The 24,467-nt window shown below is 45.7% G+C and overlaps 1 protein-coding gene across 2 annotated transcripts in view; it reads left to right on the top strand.

Moving 5' to 3' along the window:
• The window catches only part of efna5b (ephrin-A5b), a 71,758-nt gene extending 66,524 nt beyond the window's left edge, over positions 1–5,234 (top strand). For both annotated transcript variants that reach the window (XM_029161041.3, XM_029161040.3), the window contains one exon: positions 1,260–5,234. In XM_029161041.3, coding sequence (XP_029016874.1) covers positions 1,260–1,384 — 125 coding nt within the window. In that variant the 3' untranslated portion in view covers positions 1,385–5,234. The remainder of the gene's footprint in view (positions 1–1,259) is intronic.
• Positions 5,235–24,467: the final 19,233 nt, after the last annotated feature.

Genomic DNA, 24,467 nt, shown 5'->3' with positions numbered 1-24,467 from the left:
CCTTCAGTGTATCGTCACATCTCAGTGTATGTGTTGCTGTCATTTGTCTCTATGGAGTTATGCAGTGGCCTTCCATTTCACATTCATTTATATTCCATGCATTAATACAGTATATATATATATATATATATATATATATATATACATAAACACAGCAAATAATTGTTTCTTCAGTCAGAAGTTTTTCTAATATCTCCATGTCCAAGCTGCAACGCTTCACAACACATGATCTGAACAGTGACATGCAGACGCACAGTCTTCTCTGAAAACCTTCCCCTTGTCATCGTGACAATGGGCTTAGCGTCTAAGTGGGACGCGCTCACCAGACGTATCAAGGCCAGATCCTAAGACATTTGTGTTCCCCGTCTGCCTCCTCCTTCTGCCTCGCTGTCCTGCCTGCTTCCTCGATGGCAGCCTCTCACCTTGCATGATTCTATTGGCTCGTCAGCACCCAGCGCTCTCCAAAGGAGGGAAATTAAAGCATTCATCCATCATCTGCTGTTGCCTTGTTGAGACACACACTCACACACTCACTCACATCCTTGTACTTACGTCAAAGTGAGAACCTCCATTGACATAATGCCTTCCCTAGTCCCTTACCCCTAGACCCGACCATCACAACTGAAGGCAGACGTCTAACCTTTGCTCTAATCCGAACTCAAAAAAACTCAAAACTCAATTCTAACCTCAGCCCTAAAATCACATCTTAACCCTCAAAATGGTGAGGACTGGCCAAAATGTCCTCATTTTGTCAAAACACCCTCATTTTGTTAGGAAAACATGTTTTTGGTTCTCATTTTGAAGTACACACACACACACACACACACACACACACACACACACACACACACACACACACACACACACACACACACACACACACACACACACACTGTTATGTAACTATCCACTCCTCTGTTCGTTCTATCTGTCCTTTGCTGTGCATGGTTCAGCTACTTTCCCATGGTGCAGCAGGCACATGGCTGCTCTTAGATACCGATGCCACTGCCGGATAGAAACAGGGGTCACCTCACCTGGGAGATGAATTCAAAATGTTCCTCAAGACGAGAGTAAAAGCATTAAATAGCAACTGAAGTTCATGTGGCAACCCAGACCCTATTGCAGCACAAGCCCAAACAGTCTAGATTCTCTGATTAAATTCACAGCATAAGGTTGCAATTTGCCCGTGATGCTCTGTTGAACCGAAGTGTTCTGTAGCATCGACAACAAATCACCTTGTTTCTTTTTCTGCCCCTCAGACGATACCAGCCATGAAACAGCTGAGCCTTCCCGAAGCGAGACGAACGCTGCGTCGCACCTGCAGAAGACGAGTCCCCTCGTGGCTCTGTTGCTCATTTGCCTAGCAGCACTCTTCACTTTATAGCGCCTCCCTCTGTCCCGGAGGGCATCTACACCTAGAGTGGCCTGAATCTGCCTGACGCTGCAGGATGCGGCGGGATTTGGGAGTGCAGCGCATTTGCTTGATTGGGGGCATCAGAACAGGCTTCTCAAGGAACCCTCGATTTTTTTCACAAATATTTAAGTGGTCTTTCTCCGTCTGTGAGTGAAAAAAAATGTTGATGTTGGAAGTGGGAGAGACATTTTCCCCCTCTTAAACCTTCAACTAAGATGCCAAATCTCGGTTTCTGACACTTAGTGATTCTTATTTCCCCGCGACTTTTCACATCCCTTTATGACGCATGTGTCATCGCAGCACTGACATTTACCCACAGTCACACACACACACACACACACACACACACACACACACACACACACACACACACACACACACACACACACACACACACACACACACACACACACACACACACACACACACTCATGTAGACTATACAGTACACACACTCTCTAACAGCCGATAGCAGTAGGGTTGTACACAGTAGCAGCATTACACAGTAGGACGGTGAAGATTCTAGGTCGTAGAAATGAATGTACATACAAATAGATAGTTGTCCCGAGACCTCTCAACAAACCTTTCAGGTAACATTTGGATCGGAAGCGTGTGTTTGTGCCCGGAGTTGAACCGAGAGACCCCTACACAGCATGCACTTTACCCAGCGCTCGCTCAAAGAGGGCGCCTGGGTGTCCGTGCAGCGCTAGAGCTGTGGAATCGATGAATCCAAGGGGCCGCGCTCCCCATTCCCCTCCTTTGTGCAGACGACCAACGTCCGCTTTCAGAGCATTTAGTTCACTGTGACTCGGCTGAAGGTTTCGCAGCAGACGCTTCGGGGACTGCTGTTCAGATTGAGGACGAGTGGCTTTGGAGAGTTGATCGCACAATTTCACGCCAACAGTGTGTGTCATTTCATGCGGCGTTTACCGAGCTGGGCAGAGATTGTCGTCTCCGTTCTGTTTGAGTATTAGTCAATAACGCATGAACATTTGCATCCACAGCTTGTTTCTCCTCACCATTTATTGTTAAAGATATTGTTTTTAAAATGTACCACTAAATTGGGCTCTGTAGATTTTTCCAACCCATCATTTTCTGTCGCCACACATTCTCATTCACACTTCAGACACTGTAAACACTTTGTTTTGCACTGAGATCCACTTAATAAGATCAAGTACTTGCCATAGGTTTTTTTCACATTCTTGTGTAGTACAACTCTTCATTTCTTTCATGAAAGCATGGCGTTAGTTAGTTTGTCCTCACATTCGCTTTAGTGCAGGTGTTTAGCAGTAGTTGATTACAGGCCTGCTTCGTGCTTGTACAGAAACAAGCTCTGCTGAAGCCCACTTCCGGTCAGAGCCAGGTTTTGGGCACAGGAAATGGGTGAGCAGCCGCGCGTCCACCTGGTGCTCCTGGTCGCAGCTAAGTGACTCTTTAATGAGGTTCAAACTGACAGGCATGAGGACCCCATGTCGAGGCAGGAGGAGCTATTTCTGGCATTAAATATAGATGGCGGAAGGCTTGGGGGGTCTCGGGAGGTGGGTGTAGATTTCCACCAAGCGCCATTGACCTTGCAGCTGGAAAGAAGTAGTGAGCGAAGGAGACGGCAGGGAAACGGAGAGGTGGCAAACAGAGAAGGACGTGAGCAGGAGCTGAAGGCAGAGTGACTAGAGTGCCTAACAAAACAAAATCCATGCAACACTACTGGAAAAACACCCCATACACAGCCCAGACACATTGTTCTGTACCAGTCTCCAAAGGCCCGCACTGTTTTGCTTCGTCTTCATTTTTGTGGCTTCGTCTTATTTGTTTTTTTTTTCTCCGGAGGAAAAACTGCCGTTGCCTTTTTTTTTTTCGCGCTATGGTAACAATGCTATTACAGCAGAATAGCAGCTAAGCTATGGGGGGGTGGGTTAACAGGAGACAAGGCCATTTAATGAAGTACTAATTTTCAGCAGAGCACCACAGGGAACACTCAGAACGGACGCTTGTCAGCAGATCAACCCTCGACCAGAAACAGCTTCAATCGTACTCCTATAATTACCAATACTACTATTTGTCATTATTGCTATTATTACCATGGTTTATTCTGTACACACCTTAACCTGGGAAATGAGGATCAACTTATAAACTGGATACTGTGTATCCTGAGGTAGTCAACCATAAAACATTTAGTGTTAGGATAGTGTCTGTTTTGTACCTTTCTGGAGGACAAAAGAAAAAAAAGAGATACACAATTGTTAAAACTGTATAATTATTATTATTGTTATGATGATGATTACGACTATTATTATTATTAGGAGAACTTCTTGATGTAAATAGTGTTTGATATTAAAGTATTAATTTGGTTCTTATGTCTTTTCTAAAAAATGAACGCGGTATTATCTCTGGGTTTTGCGGAGTGTGTACTGTCCTCAGACAAATGCGTCGCGTGCTTTGATCCTCAGCCTAATGAAACTCTGAGCTAACAGGAAGGGGGAACCTGCGGGCGCCGTACACACGGGCTGGACTTTGGCCCGCGAGCGGCTCGCGTGTTGCATATTTCAGAACCAGTCACCGACCTCCATCCTCCCGTCACACACGGATCCTGCCTCGGAATCACACGTCCGGGACACGCTTCCACTCTGTTGCCTTCAGTGAACTAAAGCATGTTGGTCGGCCCGAAGACCTGCCGTGGGTGAACTGTTGGCTTTTCAATAGAAGGATCTTGCCAGTTTCATTATGTGGCATGCGCATGAACTTGATGACATGTTTAAAAAAAAATCAAAAAGGTTTTAAAAAGACTTTTCCTTTTGCTCTTATTTTGTTTTTCCTTTTATGACGTATTAGATTTTCTGATCACTTCCATGTGTGTTTTTGCATCCCCCATTTGATTGATGTCATTAAAACTGTGTAGTTACAGAGAATTGTGCATAGCACAAGCCATTGTGAAGTTACAGTGGAGGACGGTCATGTTGTAGTACAAAAGCAGTTTTTAGTTTTCTCTCCTAAGATCGACTCTGTATCCATCAACTGAATTCATCCCGTGTAGCTGCAGACTGTCTCCTCTGACTATTCATTCTCTTTCCTTTCTCCCAAGCGGAGGCCTTTGGGAGCCTATACATCATTGTGTGGTCGTTTTTGAGTGTGCAAAAAAAAGTGTGAGACCTTTTGAGTTTGTGTGTGTACATGTCTCATTTGCTGCTGCTGCAGTGAATGGGAAGCGGCAACCCTCTTTGGCAACAAGGAGTGTTTCCCATGCCTTAGCCCTCAGCCTCTGTCCTGGCAGCCACGTCTGCGTGGACGCTTTCTGCCATTGTGCTTTTTACCCAGAGCGGCTGCTGGCTTCGAAGCAACTACAGCAGGGCCCTTCACTTCTCTCTCTTTCTTTTTTTTTTTCAAACAACAACTACAGACTCACTCCTCCGTGCGGCAGACGTCAGCCCCGGGCACAGTTCAAGGATCAGTGCACCCCCTACACTGAGGCCAAAACCGTATTGGTGGGGGGTGAAGCCCACAGTGGATCCCGGTTCTGTGCTCCCGGGGCCCAGGCTGTGTTCATCAGCTCCCCCTGTGCTGATGAGCCACGTGTTCATGTCTGTCTTGTTCTATTCTCCTTGTGCTTGTATGTATAACCTGCACCACACCACACCACGCTGTCCTTCCTCCCTCACCTTTGACCCCTGCTCCCACTTTGCCATCAGTTGGGGGATTCTTTCCAACCTGCTCTTTTACAGTATATAAACAACAAAAAACTTTGACAAAAAATGATCTGTATTTGTATATACACGTGTCTGAGCAACTATGAGTAATACGATTAAACAGAACTACATTGCTCTGATGAGTGTTGTGCTGTTTTCGTCTTTATGAAGATACAGGTTTGGTAACGACAGGTGCTGTCAGACGCATTAGGCTTGTTGACTTTGTTTATCGCCGCCACGGCAGCAAACGCGGAGCCCAGCTCTGACACGCAATCAGAACCGCGTCATGTGCTAAATTGTGCTCCCGTATCACTGCAACATGCAGTTCGCCTGCTCCCTAACTGCGCCGCCGCCGCCTAGAAAACCATCCATCAGGATCAGAATAAAACCTTAACTCCTTTCACTTCAGCCGGGCACTAATGAGGACACCTAATAACCTTCTGCTGGACCCCATCAGTGCCATTTAGCTTCACCCTCCATTATCTCTGGTAATTAGAGTGAGTGCCAGCAAGCCCTGCGGACCAGAGAGGGGAAAGGCCCCCTGATAAGCCAATTGGACCCTAGCGATATTATGAAGATCTGTGAAATTTGACCTGACTCAAAAAAAAACACACTTTTTACATGGGAAGCGCATATAAACATGGTTTGAAAGGCAGTGTGAGAAGTAAAATAAAGAAACATTCTTATTCTGCCTACCGCTGTGTGTTCGCAGATAACGAGAGATTAGGATGACGCTGCTCTGTAGGCGGGACTAAAATGTGTTGACGCACAGACATGAAGTCTCCTCCAGGATGAAATCCTCTCCAATCTCATCCTTTGCCAAAGCTGCTGCTTCTTTTTATTAAGTATCAGAATAAGACATGCCTTATGCATGAACACACTCGACGTGATGAGCCAATTAATGTCAAGTTGTTCTTCCTGGTGTTATTATGAGAAGGAGACGCAGATGTGTGTGGCTTTGAGGACCAATAAAGACCGATTACTGCACCTGATGATTAAATCTGGTTTGATGATACTGGACTATAAAGATTTTTTGACCACATACTTTAATATGGTGCGTTTTTGACCACGTACTATACATTTTTTTCTTATCTAGGGTATCCTAAGATAGTAATTTACTGTATTATGCTGTGAAAGACATGTCTCAGTATATAGTGTGTAGTTTAAAAAAGGGAATGTGTTGTAGCATATCCATTATGAGACTTGATCCGTGCTCACCAGGTGTACTTTAATTTTTCAGCTATATGATCAAATAGAACTTGATGTCACCATCTTATACATCTACGACATCATAATAAGTATAGAATGTTCCCTTATGTGGTGAAAAAACTGTCATAGTACTGTATAGTATATTGTCAAACAGAAGTATGCATTGTAACATGTTTAAGGTGGGAGCTGAACCCTGATCTTCAACCATCCAGTATCTAGTAGTATGCTATTTTTTGAAAAAGGTCTCATAATACGTCCATGGTGGGATTCAAAACCTGCTTCCTAAATTTCAAAGATAAGTGCATGTAGAATTCTGCTGCTTCCGTTTCAATAATCTATGACATCACGATAAGTAAAAAACATGCCTGAGTATAGTATAGTAAAACCCCATAGTAAACAGTAGCTTCATCCAGATGTGATGAAGATCTCTGACCAGTAGCGACTGGACAGAGGGCACTGGGACGAGGGAGCGTCCACGTCAGCCTTGAGGTAAAAGCACGAGCGTGCACACATCTGCCTGCTTCCACTCTGCGTCGCTTTCTGTCAGCAGAGTTTGGGTTTCTGATAGACGAAACGTTATCTTAACACAATAACAACATGACTGACAGCCCTCAAGAGGCCACTTTAGTGAAAGGGCTTTTGAAGGCATCCTTCTCTAGTCAGCTGGCTCCCTTTTCTGGGTGCATGGTGTTTCATTTCATGTGAACAATCAGTTTGATTGACAGCTCTGAATGATGTCTTCAGTTAATCGCTCCAGTGGTGTGAAAAGGTCATAAATCACCCAATTACGTTTGCCCGCTTTATGAATAGATATTTTTGGGGGAATATTTAAAACGCCTCTGAGGCATATCAACTTAGTCGACCCCATATTTATTGAGAGGGAGTTGGGAGGTGGTAAGTAACTGATAAGCTGAATACATTTTAGAGTCCCAGCCACACTGTGCAATGACACGGTCTTGCCGGGTTAGAAGTTAGAGCTGAATTCAAGGTCAGGATGTGCTATGACGGCTGTGACAATAAGAAGAGTTAGAATAAAAGACGTTAGAGGGGAAAGAAAACCATCTGTGCGTAGTTTCACAGAAATGTCTCGGCTCTGTCAAATCAGGTGCAGCGGCTCGTTCTGCTCCCGGCTGTGTCTGAGCCGTGTTGCAGATTGCAGTTTCCACTAAATAAATAATGCAAACGAACTTCAGAGATCACAGGATCCAAGGGCTAGAAAGGATGCGTTCAGGTCCGCCCTGTCACCCCGTTAATTAGCTCATCTGTCCTTCCGTGCGTGCTGCTTAGTCGCCCTCAGCTCAGGTGGGTCTGATGTAGGTCTTTGACCAATCCTGCTCACACACCAGCCCTCAAGGCTGAGAGTGAGGCAACAGTCAGTGCAGAGGAGGATGTGACATCATTACAAAACAGTGGCAAGTTCTCATAGAGGTGGTCATGCAGTTGTTAAATGAATGAATGCATCCATAATACAATTAGAATTGTGACTTACTTAATTAAGTAATTAGTTTTGATTAACATTAAACTTTGCAATTGCCGAACAATTAAATTATTATCTGCAGTCCTGAAATAATTAGAATACTCACTTATTTAATTAAATAAGTAATCAGTTGCGTTTGCCGAACAATTACAGTTTAATATTCAGTATTTGTGAAGACAGATGTGAAATGTGCGTTCATTTTTATCGTAAAGAAGTTCTTTTTTTCTCTTGTTTTTAAAACCCTAACTCAGATGAAACTACATTCTTTGTCAAATTAAACTGGAAAAGATTCAGCAGGTTTTCACACAGTTTTACTCTGTCTGATGTGTTGCGCTGCAGTAAATGTGCAGAACTGATGTTTTCCCCATTTTATGCCATTATTAATATTACTGGGACGTGTGAGAGAAATTATACACAGCACAAGTCAAGTGTCAAATGGATAAAATAAGTATCAACATATTTAACTTTTATAAGTAATCTATTAAAAGTGACGCTCCATCAGTTCTGAGCTGAGCTGAGCTTAGTTTATTTTTACTCTTGCAGAATTGACAATCTTCCTACACGGAAATCAGATATTAGGCAGAATTACACCCTGTGTGTCTACTGGCTTCCTTCCTCGCACAGTGGATGAGTGATATTTGCGGCTGCTGCTGTGGAATCCAAGCACCAATTTAGCAGCTTCGCCAGCGGGTGGAGGTTCGCTGGTCATCTCCCGAGCAGCTCGTTCCACTCGGAGCAAGTGCGCCATTGAAACGAGAGCGTTTCCTGCCAGTGCTCATAGAACGAATGAGACCAAAGCGATGACAGGGATATTACAGTGACAAGCGAACACTAGATCATAGAGAAGTCATTGGCCCCGGGGTCATAAATTAGATTCTAATGATTTTGTCATCCTGTTAAAACAATAACTTTCCAAGCAAGTCTCCTTCTTTTGCCTCCATAACCTTTGATTTATGCTTTTAATTTTTTGATGGCAAGAAATAGTCTGACACTTGCACCATTATGATGTTGATGGTTTGAAATATCGTCACAATTCATTTTCCTTTTCGGGTTTAATTAGTTTACTTTAAAATGTCATCCATCATTACAGCTGTGGATAAAATGGAGAGAGGACGGAGCGAGAGAGAGCGCTCCATGCTCTACAGTTCAGGCTTCCTGGGAAATAAACGCTGGCTGCATTATTCATGAAGTGCCCCATAACTTTAATCTGATTCCTAATTCCAGACTTTTCTTCTCTGACTATACATCACGTCACTCTATCACAATTCCTGTGACGCCTGCACCTCTGCAAATGTGCCTTCAGGTGGATCATCGCTCCTGCTGATAGCGTCACGTTGTATTTCAAATGAGAAGGCAGCTTGTCTGAGATCAGATATGTGCGATTTCATGTCGCCCCTTTTCATTAATCCAGGTTTACCCTGAAGCTTTTGTCTCAAACAAGACAAAAAACAGATCACACGCTTCCTCATTATTGTCAGTTTGCTTTCGAGGAGAGAAATCTTTCCCTCAGTTCACAAATGAAAAGGACATTTTCCACATCTGGTGCTGATGGTGACAGGACTGGACACGAACAAAAACTAAACAGTTGGCATAAATGAAAAGTTCATGCCTCTGTGGATCTGCTGACCTGCCCAGCAGACTGCTGGCTACTTAAAATGTTAAAATGTCAGAAAAAGAGCCAATAACAAATTAGTACAATAACAAATTCATGGACTCACGCACTTTACGTTAATCCTCATCAATTATTTTAAAACACATGAAAGTGTTCTACTGTGAGTCTTGCAAACATGCATTTTAATGTGACTTTTAATTTAATCATAATGTAATCAACTTTATACCCCATTAGTAAAACCCTCAATGTGTTTTCTACTGTGTTGGTGAATCACATTAATTAACGAGAAAAGCAAAGCCAAGTGCGGCTGTTCTACTTTCGTTAATGCACCGTGGAAGTGCATTTGTTTATCTTGAACTGGCAGAGCGAACACGCGCTATGGGAGCGGACTCGGCTTCCTCACAGCTCGGTATTCTTAGTAAAAGCCCGGGGCGATGGCAGCGTTTCCACAGATCATGTAAATGACCTCTGTACTGTCCACCTCTATCTGCTCGTCCCTGCCGTCCGCTCGCGCCCGTCTCACCTACACACAAACACCAGAGGCACGCGTGCTGCGCTGTATGGGAGTGCTGGTGAGGCGCCCTCATAGGAATCATCTCATTTTGTTTGGTGTTTTCAAGAAGGCTTTGCACGTGACCGACTCGTGACTGTTTAGCATTTTGCTAAGGTCTTTGTCAGGTCAGAGGTCAAATAGACAACTGACCTTCACTGTTTGCTGTTGTACTGTATGTGGAGCAATTAAGTGAAGGACTAATCTGTTGGTACGTTCAGTCACCTGGGTGCTTTGGGTGCAGGTAGGGACTATAGCAATAGGTAGTACAGTACATCTATGACCTCACTTCAATACAATTCCTGCAATAATCCATTACAAAGCCCAAATCATTCAGCAGCCGTACAGTATATGCAAAGACAATATCAGTAGGAATAAAGTTGACCACATAAATGCTTTTATTGCTGGAGGCTGGCGTGTCTCCTCCTTTCAGACAGATCAAGCGTACGTCCGTGCAGCACTTTCAGCATCACATATGCACATATTGCTGACCATTCGTCCCGAAGTGTTAAAAAACCTTTTTATGGCTGATGAAACCAACTGCAAGGCTGGGAGCCTTTACAGGGTTGAGACCAGACTCGTACGTAGGTGTACAGCTGCTAAGACAAGCGCCGCAGCAACTTTAATAAAGTGTATTAAATCATTACATTTTGCCGCGAATCTAATGAACAAAACTAATACGAGTCTGAACGCTGCATGAAAAGGGCAAGAGAGCAATTTCAGCCCTGACTCTTATAAAGCAACCGCTGTTTTCACAGGGTCCTGTCCTGCTGATGCGGGGATTTAATTATCAGCGTTTTACATCTGGATGCTCTCGCAAGCCTCCACGCAGGTTGTTGAAACAGAGCAATTACGGTATCATATCACATCGTGCTGCATTATTTAGCTTACTGAAAGCCCCACTCATGTCGAGTGGCGTGTGCACGGGGAAAAGCAAACTGAGCGTGCATGACAAACATTTTAATAGGCCGGCTCGTGTTCGGCGTGATGCGAAACAATACGCATGAAAGCTGTAGTTTTCGATATCCAGAGAGATGAAACCCGGTCGTGCAGCGTGAGTGAGTGAGCGAGCGAGAGAGAGAGAGAGAGAGAGAGAGCGAGAGAGAGGGGGCCGGAAGACAAAGGACAGATGAACAGATGTCATGTGACAGGTGCACTGGGCCCAGCTTGGTGTGTGGGCAGTAGATATGACAGGGATTTTGCATATACTGTAGCGTGTGAGCTAATGCCGCGCGCTTCACTGTGTGTCATGACCACAACCTTATGGTCAGATACAGAAGTTTGAGCTTGGACGTGGGAGGATTAGTCATGTCCGTGATTACATCAACAAGGGCTCGCAGACCTGAACAGAACCGGCTGACCTGGTTGTCAGCGCAAAAACATCGAAAGCACGTGAACGTCCCACTGTTCTTTTGTTGTTGTTTGTCATTTCTCATACATTTCATCACAACCCCCCTCTCAGCTGGAGTCATGCTTCATTCTCTTTAGCACCATTCCTTCAGCCTGTCACCACACTGGCTGTAGTTTGTTCCAGTTACAGTATGTTCATATTTGTGATCTGTGTTCATTTAGCAGAGGGTTGTTGCCTCTCTCTGGCCCAGTAAGCCAGACAGACTGGGGTGGGGTGGGGGGGGTTGTCCAGCAGCAGCGGGGTCAAGGACAAAGGGGACCCAAGCCACTAGCTGCAGAAAATTAAATTAGGCAACCCACCTGGAATGTAGCTGCTGAGTGAAGTGTATTCAAAGCCCGTGTGTGTTGAGCTGTGGAGTGGGTGGGTGAGAATGTGTTGGGATGGTTGTGGGCTCGGTGCAGTAGGTGGGTGGATGTTGACGGAGCAAAGGTGTACGATGTGATCTGCTGGAAGCAGGCAGGTGGGCTCCTCTTACACAGGCTTAGCTGCTAATTCCAAATAAAAGCACTGTGAGCTGAGGTAAAGCCAGGCTAAAACCACAAACCCATGCCAGCGCCTGAGGGTGTGGGACTGTACCTGAATATCGCAGACCTGAGAATTCACGCACCTGCAGACATTTTAGTAGAACAATACTAAATCTATTTTAGGTTTCACACTTCTCTATAAATTGTAAAAATTGAAACTGTTGCACTGTTGATCCCAGAATCAGCTTAGTGTCGTTATACAGTATATAATGACACTATATCCACCCTACGTATTGATACAGTATATATATATAGGGGTGGAGCCTGGTCAAGTTAGGTAAAGACATATAATTATATGTATGTATATATATATATATATACAGTACACACAATATATATAGTGTCAACTACAGAGAAGATTAATATTAAGATTTTTTTCTTTTGAAACATTGAAGCATTATAAACATGACATCTCTAAATACAGGAACTTAGTGTTGTACTTTTTGTTGTTGAAGTTGATACTTAACATAACCAGACTCTCAATGATATCATCTGTGTTTGTTCCCTGAGGACTGATGACTTATATCTTTCTCTAAATAATATCTATTCCCTGAATTACAATAGCGTTATTGATTTTTCGTTATTTCACCTCTGTAGTGATGCTCATTTATATCAGACGAGATGAAAGAGAAACTGTTTGTATATTTGTCATTATAACGCAAATCAAACATCACTATTTACCATTCTGTGGTTAAACTGTAATCTCTCGCTCTTCGTTCGAATGGGTCATGTCTCAACATTTATTCAGTGATTAAAAAGAACTGGATGTCTGTTGTAAAAACCATGAATGATTTTCATGCGTCAGAGGCAAACCGTGCTCGGAAGTTTTTCTTGCTAAGCGCCGCTAAAGCTGTTTCCTTTCAGGGCAGCGTGTGATCCCACTGTCTGGACAGTATTGATCAGACTTACATCACTGGGCTGGTTTTATTACGTACTGTAGCTTTATTTTACTGTTACACACATCATGTTAATATTGGCAAATCAATGAACATGAATATTGTGTCGCAGCGAGTGCGGCACAAGAAGTGTAGGTTTCTTACATTTATGGTTCTAGCTCACCTAAGAATGATTGATATTATAATGGAAAAGCCTGAAAAAATAAATGGCCGGTCCCTGTAGTGCTGTGGTCGCACATCACACACACCAGAAAAATCCACTACTGTGAGTTTTTATTGGGGACAAAAAATCACAGTTCATCTTGGATCACAGAAACTCCTGGATGAAGTGTTTCAACACGTGTTTCAGGCTGACCCGGGCCGGGTCGACTGTGTGGGGTATAATCACAAACAGGCAAGTCTTAAAAGTGATCTAATCCTAAAATGATCATGGTGAATTAATCGCGTTAGGTGCTATTTATAACTACATACCAACAGAAATAAAGTGATTACGCTGGCCTCTGGGGCAGGTCGAGCCCTGCTGTGGTGAGTTAAAGTGCAGGAGCGGTGTGGGAGGTCCCTGCTGACCCTGCTGGAAGCCGCCTCAAGAGGTCGTGTCAGTGCAGAAAGACCTGAGGTGGTTTTGGGTGTCAGGAAAGTGCAGTTGTCATAGGTTGTATTCATCCTGGAGAAACCCATACAGTCACGGCCCAATGGGTTGTTCTTGACCAGACTTCAGTCTTACTGCAACTCTAACTCTATCTAGTTAATTTCTCCTACTTCAGATCTGTGACTTCCTCTCCTCCTCCTCCAGCTTCTCATCATTCTCACACTGTGGCAGGAAACTGAAGCTGTGACCATAATCCCTGACGCTGCTTGATGTGCATCAACTGTGCCCAAGTCCGAATCGTGCCTCGAATGAAAACCAGCCAAAGCACCTGTAATGCTGCGATGTTGATGTATATGAGCTAATACGTTTAAACCGTATTGGCTGAAGGGGCTGCTTAATCAGGAGCCTGCATTCATCCATTTTCCGCACCTGCTTATTGGGGTTCACAGGTGGCATGGAGCAGCTCCAGCGTGCGCTGGGCTAAAGGCTGGGAAATATCCTGAACAGATTGTCCGTCCAGCACCTGGAAGAAATCCACGTGAAGATGGGGGAGGGGGAAAGACAAAATGCACTCTGAGACTTGGACGCAGGACGTTCTTGCTGTGAGGCGATCGTGCACCGTTTAACCACCCCGCTGCAAAAGCACCAGCAGTGACACGCCGCCGCCGCTCGCAGGCCACTGCTTTACCCACGCGTTTAATGCGCTCAGTCACAGCCCGGTCTGTGATCGCAAACATGCAAGCGTCGCTTTATTGTGTGACACTTAATAACAGCTGCGCACATCGATGCCGTCGATGCTCGAAAACAACGATTTATTAAAGTCAGAGTCAAACAGTTGAGACTCCAGGCTGCAGCTGTGTCTGGGTTCAGAGAGTGAGATTACAATCTATTCTGTAGAAGGCAGCTCTGCACAGAGCCTGTAGGAAGCGGCAGGGAGGAAATGCACCGCAGCCCTGCTCGTTCCTAATAGGGTAGAAAATAAGGCAGAAAACCCGAAGCCGGGTTCAGCGCATGAGTCACGATCCAGTCGGTGCAGGTGAGCAACAGATGCGAAGCAACAGATCGTTTCCTCCAGCAACAAATTAAAATGTCATCACGGCTCATCGCGAGACTCAAACGTTCCTGTATGGCTGCGCGAGTCCCATCTTGACCCACATATAAAAGCCACAGAGGGGGCGGCTGAGGGCTTTTGCACGCAACAGTAACCCAGTCAGTCTTCGACCAGAGCCGAGGCGGCTCCACTTAGAACGAACTGGATCGACTGCTCAGAGTTTCGTCTCCACAATGAAAACACTGCAGAGGTGGAGTTTAACGGACATGCTCCAAACAGCTGCAACAGAAACACATAAAACACGGAAAAGAAGCAGGTTAAGATCAATATAAACTGTCGGTGCATCTAAAGACTTGAGCTCTATATACTAACACAGCCTCGCTCCATACTGGTACGGGCGTCTCCCACAGTCACAGCTACTGACACTTCATCATGGGAGATTAGCAGCGTGGTCAAACACGATGGCAACTCACTGTGTAGTATGTCTGCATTAAAATCCGCCTTCATGTGTGTGAGGAGCAGATCTGCTGCAGCTGGCCCCAGTCGTCTGTGTCATTCAGCAGGAAAGCGATGTGCCTATATGTGGATAATAAGCTCCTTTGGGGGAGAACTCTCTCCCGCTGTAGACCACAAACTAGTCTTTTACTTCAGATGATACACTTCATCCCAGGAACATTTTTTTCCCCTTCTCCTGATCTCAATTATATTCCTCTTGTATTGTTTCGTGACTTTATATTTGGTGTCCCTGTTGCCATGGCAGTAATGTGGGTCCTATTAGAACACACTCGTGTGATAGAATCTACTTTCCATGTCATTGTGAAAAGCTTTCAGTGCCTGCATCGAGCTTTCCTCCGAGCGCTGCTCAGCCTTGCCAATAACTAAAAACCTAGGCCGGGCTATAAAAGCCTACACGGCCTCCTCCTGCCTAAAAATGTCTTTGAATCTCCTGTAGTCTCTTCTTGCTTGAGCCACTTCAACTGCTTTCAGGCTGGTTCTCTTACAGCCTTGCTAAGTACTGTACCACTAATTGAGGTGTGTTGAGTTTTTTCCCTCCACTCTTCTAGCTCCTTCTCCACGCAGGGACACAAACATGCGTGCATACATGTACAGTACATTTACAGTATTTTCCTCTTTCTATCCACCATTGCATTGCATTTCCTGTCCTCCTGCCCCAAACCGGTCGAGGCAGATGACCACCCGCCCTCGGCTTGAGGTTTTTCCTTCTCCGCTGTTGCCTGGTGCTTCCCTCAAGTGGGATTTGTTGCCGTTCGGAGCACCAGCAGCATCTCAAGGTCACACAGCAATCCTTTTACTGTGGAATAATAACTATTCAAAAAAATGTTCATACAGTCTTTAGCTTTAAAGGCAAATCCAATACATTCTAAAGAACAGTGCACTGTGTAAAACCGTATCCACACAGGTCAATATTATTCACTGGCTTCACGATGCAGACTGTTCCAACCTTCTTCCTGCTACACCAGAAGGAAACGCGCGTCTGCGTAGAATCCCACAAATGAAAGGTTTCCTCCATCCTTGCAGAAAGAGGCCAGACAATCCCCAGTTTAGAGCGAAATTGTTTTTTCTGGGGCGCTCACCTGGTGGTGGTGCTCAGGGCTGCGCAGTCACACATCAGCATTGCTGCCGTCATCCTCGCTTTTTTTTATCTGTTCTGGAAGGACAAGATGGGAGGCGGCCGCATCACTGTGCTGAATACATCACAGCAGAATGGGAGCTACAGCAGAGGGGGGGGGGGCTTTGTGCTCTCATAGAACATGTCCTCACTGTTGTAGACTGTGGTGAGACATCACCCTCCACCACACCCCCTGTACGACACAGTGTGAACATTTAGTGTTTCACAACGTGATTTAATCAAATAACACTGAGAAGATGTCACCAGCTCTTAGAATAAAGAACGTATCGTACAGTATATGTATGTGGTCGTAGCAACGTGCACCTCGACCCAAATGGGATATTAGACATTTGACCTCAGTGTTAACTGATGTGGTTGGCTGGACTAGTATAGAGTACATGATCACTTTTCATTATTCCTCTCCAGCTAGATCTGCAACAGATTAGAAATAAATGAACTCCATTCATCATACATCCATGAGGCGCGGTGTGAAATAAATCAGCAGCTGTACAGTATGTGGTGGATTAGCATTAGTGTGGGAGAGCTGGGCTCCGTTCACTCGCATAAACATTAATTAACACATCCAACAGTCCTATTAAACAGATTTCACCACCACTGCTGTTTTTTATTGGCTTCACACAACAAATACACTGTTACTATGACTGAATATGATTTAACATCAGTGTTGAGTCTGCTGTAATGAAGACTATCCTCTGATTTCATTTAGTAACCCTATCAGTTGCCTCATGCCAGTGTGATACACACAGGCATTACTGCAAAAAGCTAATTATTATTAATGGAATATTACTATACAGTCACTAAGTATTCATTTGCTAGTAATATTGCCGTACCAGTTGCCTAGGTGCAGCTTTTCCCCAGTGCCCTGGGCCGGGTCAGGCCAAGAGACCAGACCTGGTTTGCACATCATTAGCTTGGTGATCACTTATCATCTGTCCTGCCAACTGGAACACGAGACGTGGGGGTCTGCTAACAGCGTTCGGCTTCAATCCAGAGAGAAAAAGTCAGTCTGAGGAGGCTTATGTGTCATATATGCATGTTTCTCCATACTTGTTTTTAAGTTGTTGTAGTTGTAGTCAGAGAATTAAATCAGTCCTGCACAAATCAACTGAGATAGATTTACTGAGGAAACAAGACGTTTTGTTAATTTACTTGTGTAAAAAGTTATTGAAGTTTTCAAAACTACACGTCTCTGTGGAGGAGCTCTGATGGTTTCCTGACACTGTATCTGGTTACAGACCTTTAAATTGTGCACTTAAAACGTCTCCTGTAACTAGTGGCCTCCTTCCATTATGGTGAACCCTGCGCCCGTGTGGAGCAGGGCACAGGGGAAGCCATTTTGCCTCTCCATATCATTTGCACAGTTTAGAAGAGGCCCCATTAGGTTTAATGAATACCATATTTTATCAATTAGACATTCCTTCGTGTGTGTGTGTGTGTGTGTGTGTGTGTGTGTGTGTGTGTGTGTGTGTGTGTGTGTGTGTGTGTGTGTGTGTGTGTGTGTGTGTGTGTGTGTGTGTGTTTAGGTAGAAAGGTAAGGGAGGGGAAGTCACTTTGTACACTTAGGAAGTAATCATGGCTGTGAGTGATAGCCAGGATGTGAAAAAGTTGCAGAAAATCTTCACACAAATTGTAGCAGTGGGGGGTTAAAACGTCTCACAGTGAACGACTTCCACTCACCTCCTCCTTTGTTGTGTAATTTGTGAGTAAGTGCTCATTAGATAATGCGGTCCAGCGGTTTCAGGGTTGGTGTAATTGGCTGTTAGGCCATCAGCCCCTCCTCTTCTGAGCATTAATTGAATCACAGGTCCAGTGTAAGCCTATACCAACTTTAATGGTTAGAGTAATTGTGGCCGTGTGCTCTCCCACAGACGCTATCCATCCAAAGCGTGTCCTCGTGCAGGAATTCCACCTTGAAAGCAGTTATTGAAGGGCACTGAATACTTCAGTTTTTGGGAAAAATGATAATAAGGGGGATAATCATTTATCCCTTCTGTAGCTAAAGCCACTCAGGTGTACATGAGATCTGAGCGTCTAAATTCATTAGCTGCAGCTTCATGGGAGGAATAAAACATGTAAATGCGGTGCATATGTAAAATGCCCGGCACCAGTTGAAATCTGCATTTATCTGAAGCTCCCCAGTGTTTATCACCAGACGTTTATCTCAAGGCCCCTCCGCCGCTCGCCCCGCCGTCCTTCACGGCGTCGCAGACCACTGGCAGGGAACTAAATAATAACATTTCACACTTTCACTGTGGGGCACCATCTAAGGCCTCTAGCACTGTCACACGATATCAGTCTTGCCGGGCGGGAGCCTGGTGTGGGCTTTAAACGCGCGCGTGACAGTGTGTACGTGAAATTGCATTCTGCCCGCTCGAATGTCACGGGCAGCGGCATTACGATGACTGAGAGGCTATAACCTTCATCAGGTTCGTAAAGGTAAAACATGTGTTTCCAGGGGAAGCTAACGTTCCACTCAGATTTACAGAGGGAAATGACATATCCCCTTTCCGACAGGCAGCGTTAAAATGTGAAATAGGGATAGACGCCGAGACAAAACACACCTCTGGGGTAGAGCAGCTCGAACCGTAAAAAACAGAGGAAGGCTGCGTTTGAAAAACTCCATTACATAAAAACATTAAAACCCTGAACGCAAAAACGACTGTTTCTACTACTAACTAACACCAAAGCAAAGCGATCCTCATTATCTGAAATGCACCCTGTTACAGTATTAGTCAAATTAGGCAATATAGTCATTACCACTTATTTTGGCTCTCTCATTCGTTATTGGTGCCTGTGCTGTTTATTTCACAGCGCTGCAGTGCAGTGTTTCCCCAAAACAACGACGCTGCTCAGTAACTAAACGTGACGGGTATTTGGACGGAAAACACGCAGCTCAACTCTTCTCCAGTTTGTCAAGATAGCCAAACATGATCCCGTTCCCCGTGACTGCTCAACCGCTGAAATATTGTCCCTAATCCATGCTTACACACCGCGACTCGTCGAGGCATAAACATTTTCCCTGTCAGGGTATTTCCTCCAAAACCAGTCAGGGGTTATTTCTCCGCGCCTGAAAGATGGAGATGCTTGTCATATTCATTCTGGGCCGAATCACGCGTCCGTCTGAAATTGCTGCTGAGTGCCAGTGAAGGATGCCTTTCAACAGACAGGGGGGATTTCCAGCGGCCTGAGGTGGAAGAGTTCCTGGGAGGCTAAGTGGAGGAAATAAATGAAGGGAAGGAGGCGGGAAGAAGGGAGCGGAGCCCAGAACGGCCCGGTTGCACAACAACCGTGGGGACTCTGGTCTGGCCTGTGGCTCCCAGCACATCCATCCACACACGGGGCCAGCAAAAGCTGGTTTCCCTAATGTCACACAACACAAACACCGCCGATAATGGTGTTTGAATCCATAAACTGCTTTTTTTGATTATCGCACGCTGACAGGCCGTCGCGGTGATACCGATCGCCGAAACCTTCACCCATTTCATGTGGGACGGCCGAGCGCGTCCAAGAACAACTGCGCAAATCTGGCCTAAGTGTTTTCTGATGACCAATAGATTTGGGGAAATATACAGAGAATGTTGGTGCAAGTCAAACGCTCCGGTGTCGCGTCCAAAAATCCTCCGCAAGAATGCAAACCGCAGCGGCTTGAACCGGAGCCAAGTCCGGCTCCGAGCTGGGAAGCGGACTGGGGGGGGTTCACGTTGGTTCAATCCGCTAGATTAGCAAAAGAAAACATCTATGATGGAGAACCATTGAAACTGTAATGCCAGTAGATGTTAAAGAGCGTGCACTTGATTGTACGTTCGAGCGCTACGGCCAGTCTGCCTCCACAGCAAGAGTTAAGATTGCACAGTATGGAGATATCGGTGCAGTTATCTCGTAGCAAATGAAGTGCTCGGGGACAAACGCTATCAGCTGCAGTCAACGCTTATTTGAGTCGAACTCTATTGTGAAGGCATGTTTGCATTGTGTGTTTCACAGTAACATGTTCAGAAGCAGTCGCTACTCTGGTCCGTCCCCTCATCAACGACACTGGATCCCACTGTATGTGCTACAACCAGACAGCATCACCCTGCGCTCGTACCTCACCCCCTTCCTTCGCTCCTATTTTTCCATAAATCGTCAAGGAGACCTGGATGCAAACCAGCTTCAAGGCCTGGAAATTAGAGTATTTTTACTGGCTCCGACACTGTCCAGAAGATATTAGCCGTGTAGGAAATGTGCTGAATATTACAGGCCCCACTATCCGGGGCCAAGAAAGACAGTTGGTGCAAACCCCAGACTGCCGCGCGGCTGCTATCTCTCAAAATGTCAAAGCTTTGGTCTCTGAGTCTGCTCTGTTGTGCTGTGGCTCCGGGTTGGAGCAGGCAGCCGGGCGAGCTGGCTGTCCAGCATGCTGAGTCATAGTGGTAATTAAATGTGACTGTGGACTGGAGGGTCATCTCTGATGCGCGGCCCAGTCTAAAAGAAGGGTTTAGGCCCAGGCTCATTAGAGGGAGGCTGAGCGCTTTGCCAGACCCGCACACCGCTGCTGCTTCCATTTGCACCTTTTCATAAAAGACTTGGCCCGCTCACGCGCTGTCCCACTTTCTGAGTCCAACGCAAAGGCAGTGACTCCCGTTAGCGCGATAGCAACGCGGTGTGCTCACTGTGTGCGTGTGTGTGTGTGTGTGTGTGTGCACATGCGCCGACACGTGCACTTCTTTCGCAAGTTTTCAACGCCAGATGTAAAATAACGCTTGGCTGCCACAAACATTCGACGGTTCCAGGACAAATGAATTCAGGCTTAAGATATTTATAATCCCATAAATGGTTTTATTTTGATTCTCGTGAAGAACAGAAAAAAGGAGCCAGGTGTTAATCACCAGAATCGCGAGCTTTTAGCGCCAGAATCTTCTCATGCTGCGCAAATGAGCCCTAAAATACGCCTGAGTGCTATCCCAGCACTTACAGTACATGCACTCTCCTGACTTGCTGTGTCATGTGGGACTGCGGCTAATGATCCAAGGGGGAGAACGCAATCAAAGGCAATTTGTAGCATCTCATTATGCCCTTCATTCATTATTACAGTCCGGCTAATTTATGCTTTATGGCGAGTTCTGCTCTGTTTTTTTAAGACGGGGAGGCATTAAAGACTCGCAGTGTTGTTGATGAGAGCAGCGTAACCCCTTGCCTCAACCACAAGAGCTGTGAAGTGGTAGAAGGGATGAATCCCCCAGTGAGGGAGTAGAAGAATAACACAGAGCAGCCACGCTAAAATCATTCAGCTTGGTCTTGGAAGGTCACGTAAGAGACATAACTCTTGAACTTGTCTCCATTTGGCTGCGCACACAGGACAGACTATGAATGTTGAAAAAGTTCAGTGCATTAAAGCCAAATCATGTAAACACTCGAAACAAAGTGTGGTACAATACAAGTCCATTTGTGAGACCCGACCGGTCGAGGCAGATGGCCGCCCGCTCTAAACGTGGCGGTTTCTTCCTCTACAGGAAATCTATAGAAAATGATTGTTCCTCAGTACAGTCGGTAGCACTGTCGTCTCACAGCGAGAAGGTTCTGGGTTCGATTCCCGAACCGGGTGCCATAGATAGCTAGGCTAGGCTCCAGTACCCTATGACTGGAACTAAGCGGTAGAAAGTGGATTGATGGATGGATTGGTCCCCTCTTTCCTCGTTGGTTTGATAACCACATGTGGGCGAGTACGTGAACCACACACACACTGTTGTTAGATGCTCTTTACCAGCACAGACACTGATTTAGCACCTGACCTTACATTTTGTTCTTTTCAGTAACAGCCTAAAACGTGGTACCTCCTAATCCAATGACATTTCCAGGGGATCAATGCATATTTCGTAGGGAGACAACTCTTTCCTACCACCAGGCAAATAGGTTTGAGCCCAGATGCAGTAACATGGTGGCTGATTTATGGTCTGAACACTGGGAAATGAGTCAATGAATGAAGTGCTTTCCCCCCAATGTGCAATATCTGACATCTCGTGCCAGATCTGCAGATCTGAACATACAGAATATAGCTCAGCCAGTGCCTTTTGCTGTGGACCTGCCATGCCTTGTGCTATGGACTCGGCCTCTCTCTGAGAGCCAGCTCCACTCTGAATGCTCCTCGCATGCTTCAAAGATATGAGATTAGACAGCTGCATGTCAGATTCATTGTCCTTCGCTAACAAGTCTAATTTGTGCCTCATTCTGTTTTTCAGCTCTTCCAAGAGCTCAGACAATCATTCTGGCCCCCACTGGGGTTGGAAGAATCATCACGCTGGCATCCATATTTGCACCATCTGTGATGGAGAGAGCTGTGTGGTTATGGATCAGTCACATACACAGTCACACAAACAAAACATATATATATACACACACACATGCTAACATATACAAAGAATCAATCAGCTCCTTTAGTCTGTTTCACAAGCTTTACAGAAGCACAAGCTCGTTTCTATTCCCCCACACACACAATTCATCTTCATGTTGTAGCTGCTAAAATCCCTGAATCCCTCGACTAATTTGAGCTAAAAACCACAAAAAAGAGACGGTACCATTTTCTGATGAAGCCTAAGTGAGTGATTTGCCTCAGCAGCTTCAACTGCTCATTGGAAACAGCCAGTTGATGCATCATGATAATGGCACGTTAGGAGCATTGAGCAGATGCTCAGGCACCTCGCGTTAGCGCCGCGGCGGCTCACTCCTGGGGTGACGCCGACAAGTACCCGCACATTCATCTCGGCTGTTCCTTAACTTGTTAGTTCGAGGACGTCCACAGTGTCTCGCTGTAATGGACCCGGCGAATGTTGGGAAGCTGAGGGGAGCCGCTGAAGGATGAGTGAAGTCGGCCAGTTCATTAGTGAACATCTAATTTACTGGAGGTATTCTGGAGCGGCCCGCTGTCGGGATGGATGACCTCGGTCACCGCTCATCGATCGCTGTGATGTTTTCCCACTAGATTTAACAGTCTACTTATCTCCACTGGAGCACTGTAGTTGGACCACAGCTGCCTTGGTGTGTTTCCCAGGCTCTGACCATCTCTGCCAACCTGTTTAAGTTTGCATCCATCACCACCAAGGCAGCATCCCAGTAATAAACAACTGAACCCCACACTTAAGGATATTGGTGGAATTTGTGCATGCCTCCTAATAAGCCTCAATAAGAACCTTATATACTCTCTCGGTGATTAACATGATTTAAAGTACGATGCTGTTTGTGCACTAATCATTTCTCCTCCCTCCAGTGTTAGAATACCGTAACTTGTATTCTCCCCGAGCTGTCAGCGGAGCGCCGTGTCAGGGTGGATATCGAGATGTGTTCATGAAAGCTAAGATGGATATTAAAGAGGGAATTAAACACGCTCCTGTGTGTGGCTGCTGACTTGTTTACATTCTGCTGTCTGCATCTCAGCCACAGCCACAGCGGCGGACCGCGTACACAGATCCACATCTGCATGTGTGTGTGTGTGTGTGTGTGTGTTCTCCAGCGCGTGTTGTGCGTTGCTAACCTGATAGACACCACCCTGGGGGGAAACGCTAACAAGTCAGACACCTGAATATTAGTCTGGGGACGGGATGCGAGCGGCGGGCGATAAAACCCTCCGGAAAGAGAGCACCCCCGGATACGGAGGGCACGGAGAGACCGCAATCACAGCAAACACGCAGCCGAGGCGCTGAAATGAGAGCCTCTCGAGACAAGAGGCTGAGAGGAGGAGACCTGCGTTTTATATATAGGTGTGGCGGCAGTCAAGCTGTGAGCCAAAACGTTAACAGCGAGCCAAGGAGGGCCGGGACGTGAGGCTGAGGGTGGAGAGGGGATGTGAGGCCTGTGCAACGTTTTCATGGCGTCTGCTAAAAGTGATGTCACAGAGAGACTAATAATAGAACAAATGGTTCACATCTTAACTACGACTTATAATAGCGTGCGCGTGTGTGTTTGTATAAGAAAATATGATTTATGTTCCCCTTTATATGCTAGAATGAGCCCATGAATTAGCGTCCTGACCTTGCCCGGCCTCGAACTCTGTGGGAGCAATCGTAGCTCAATTAAACCCCAGCCGTGCAGACACAAATTGTTCCAAATAGCCGGTGACCAACGGAGGCCGTCGCTTTAACGGGCAACTTTCTGACGGCGCCATGTACAGGGCCGTATACAACCGAACGGCTTTAATGAAATATGCAAATTCCCCTTATAAACCTGATGATGTCGCACATCATCATTAACCTTGATATTTGGAAGCCGTCAGCAGCGGGTTTGGATCGCTGTCTCGCGCGCGTGTGTGTGAGAGAGAGTCGTGTTGACTTGTTCCTGTCAGAAAATTCCTGTAAACGTACAAGCGTTCTCCACCAGGCTGTCAATAAAGTTCCACGTGTGACACATGCAAAAAAAATATTATTAATAATCATA

This window comes from Betta splendens, chromosome 9, assembly GCF_900634795.4.
Source record: "Betta splendens chromosome 9, fBetSpl5.4, whole genome shotgun sequence".
NCBI lineage: Eukaryota > Metazoa > Chordata > Actinopteri > Anabantiformes > Osphronemidae > Betta > Betta splendens.
This window is presented reverse-complemented; position numbering and strand designations above follow the sequence as displayed.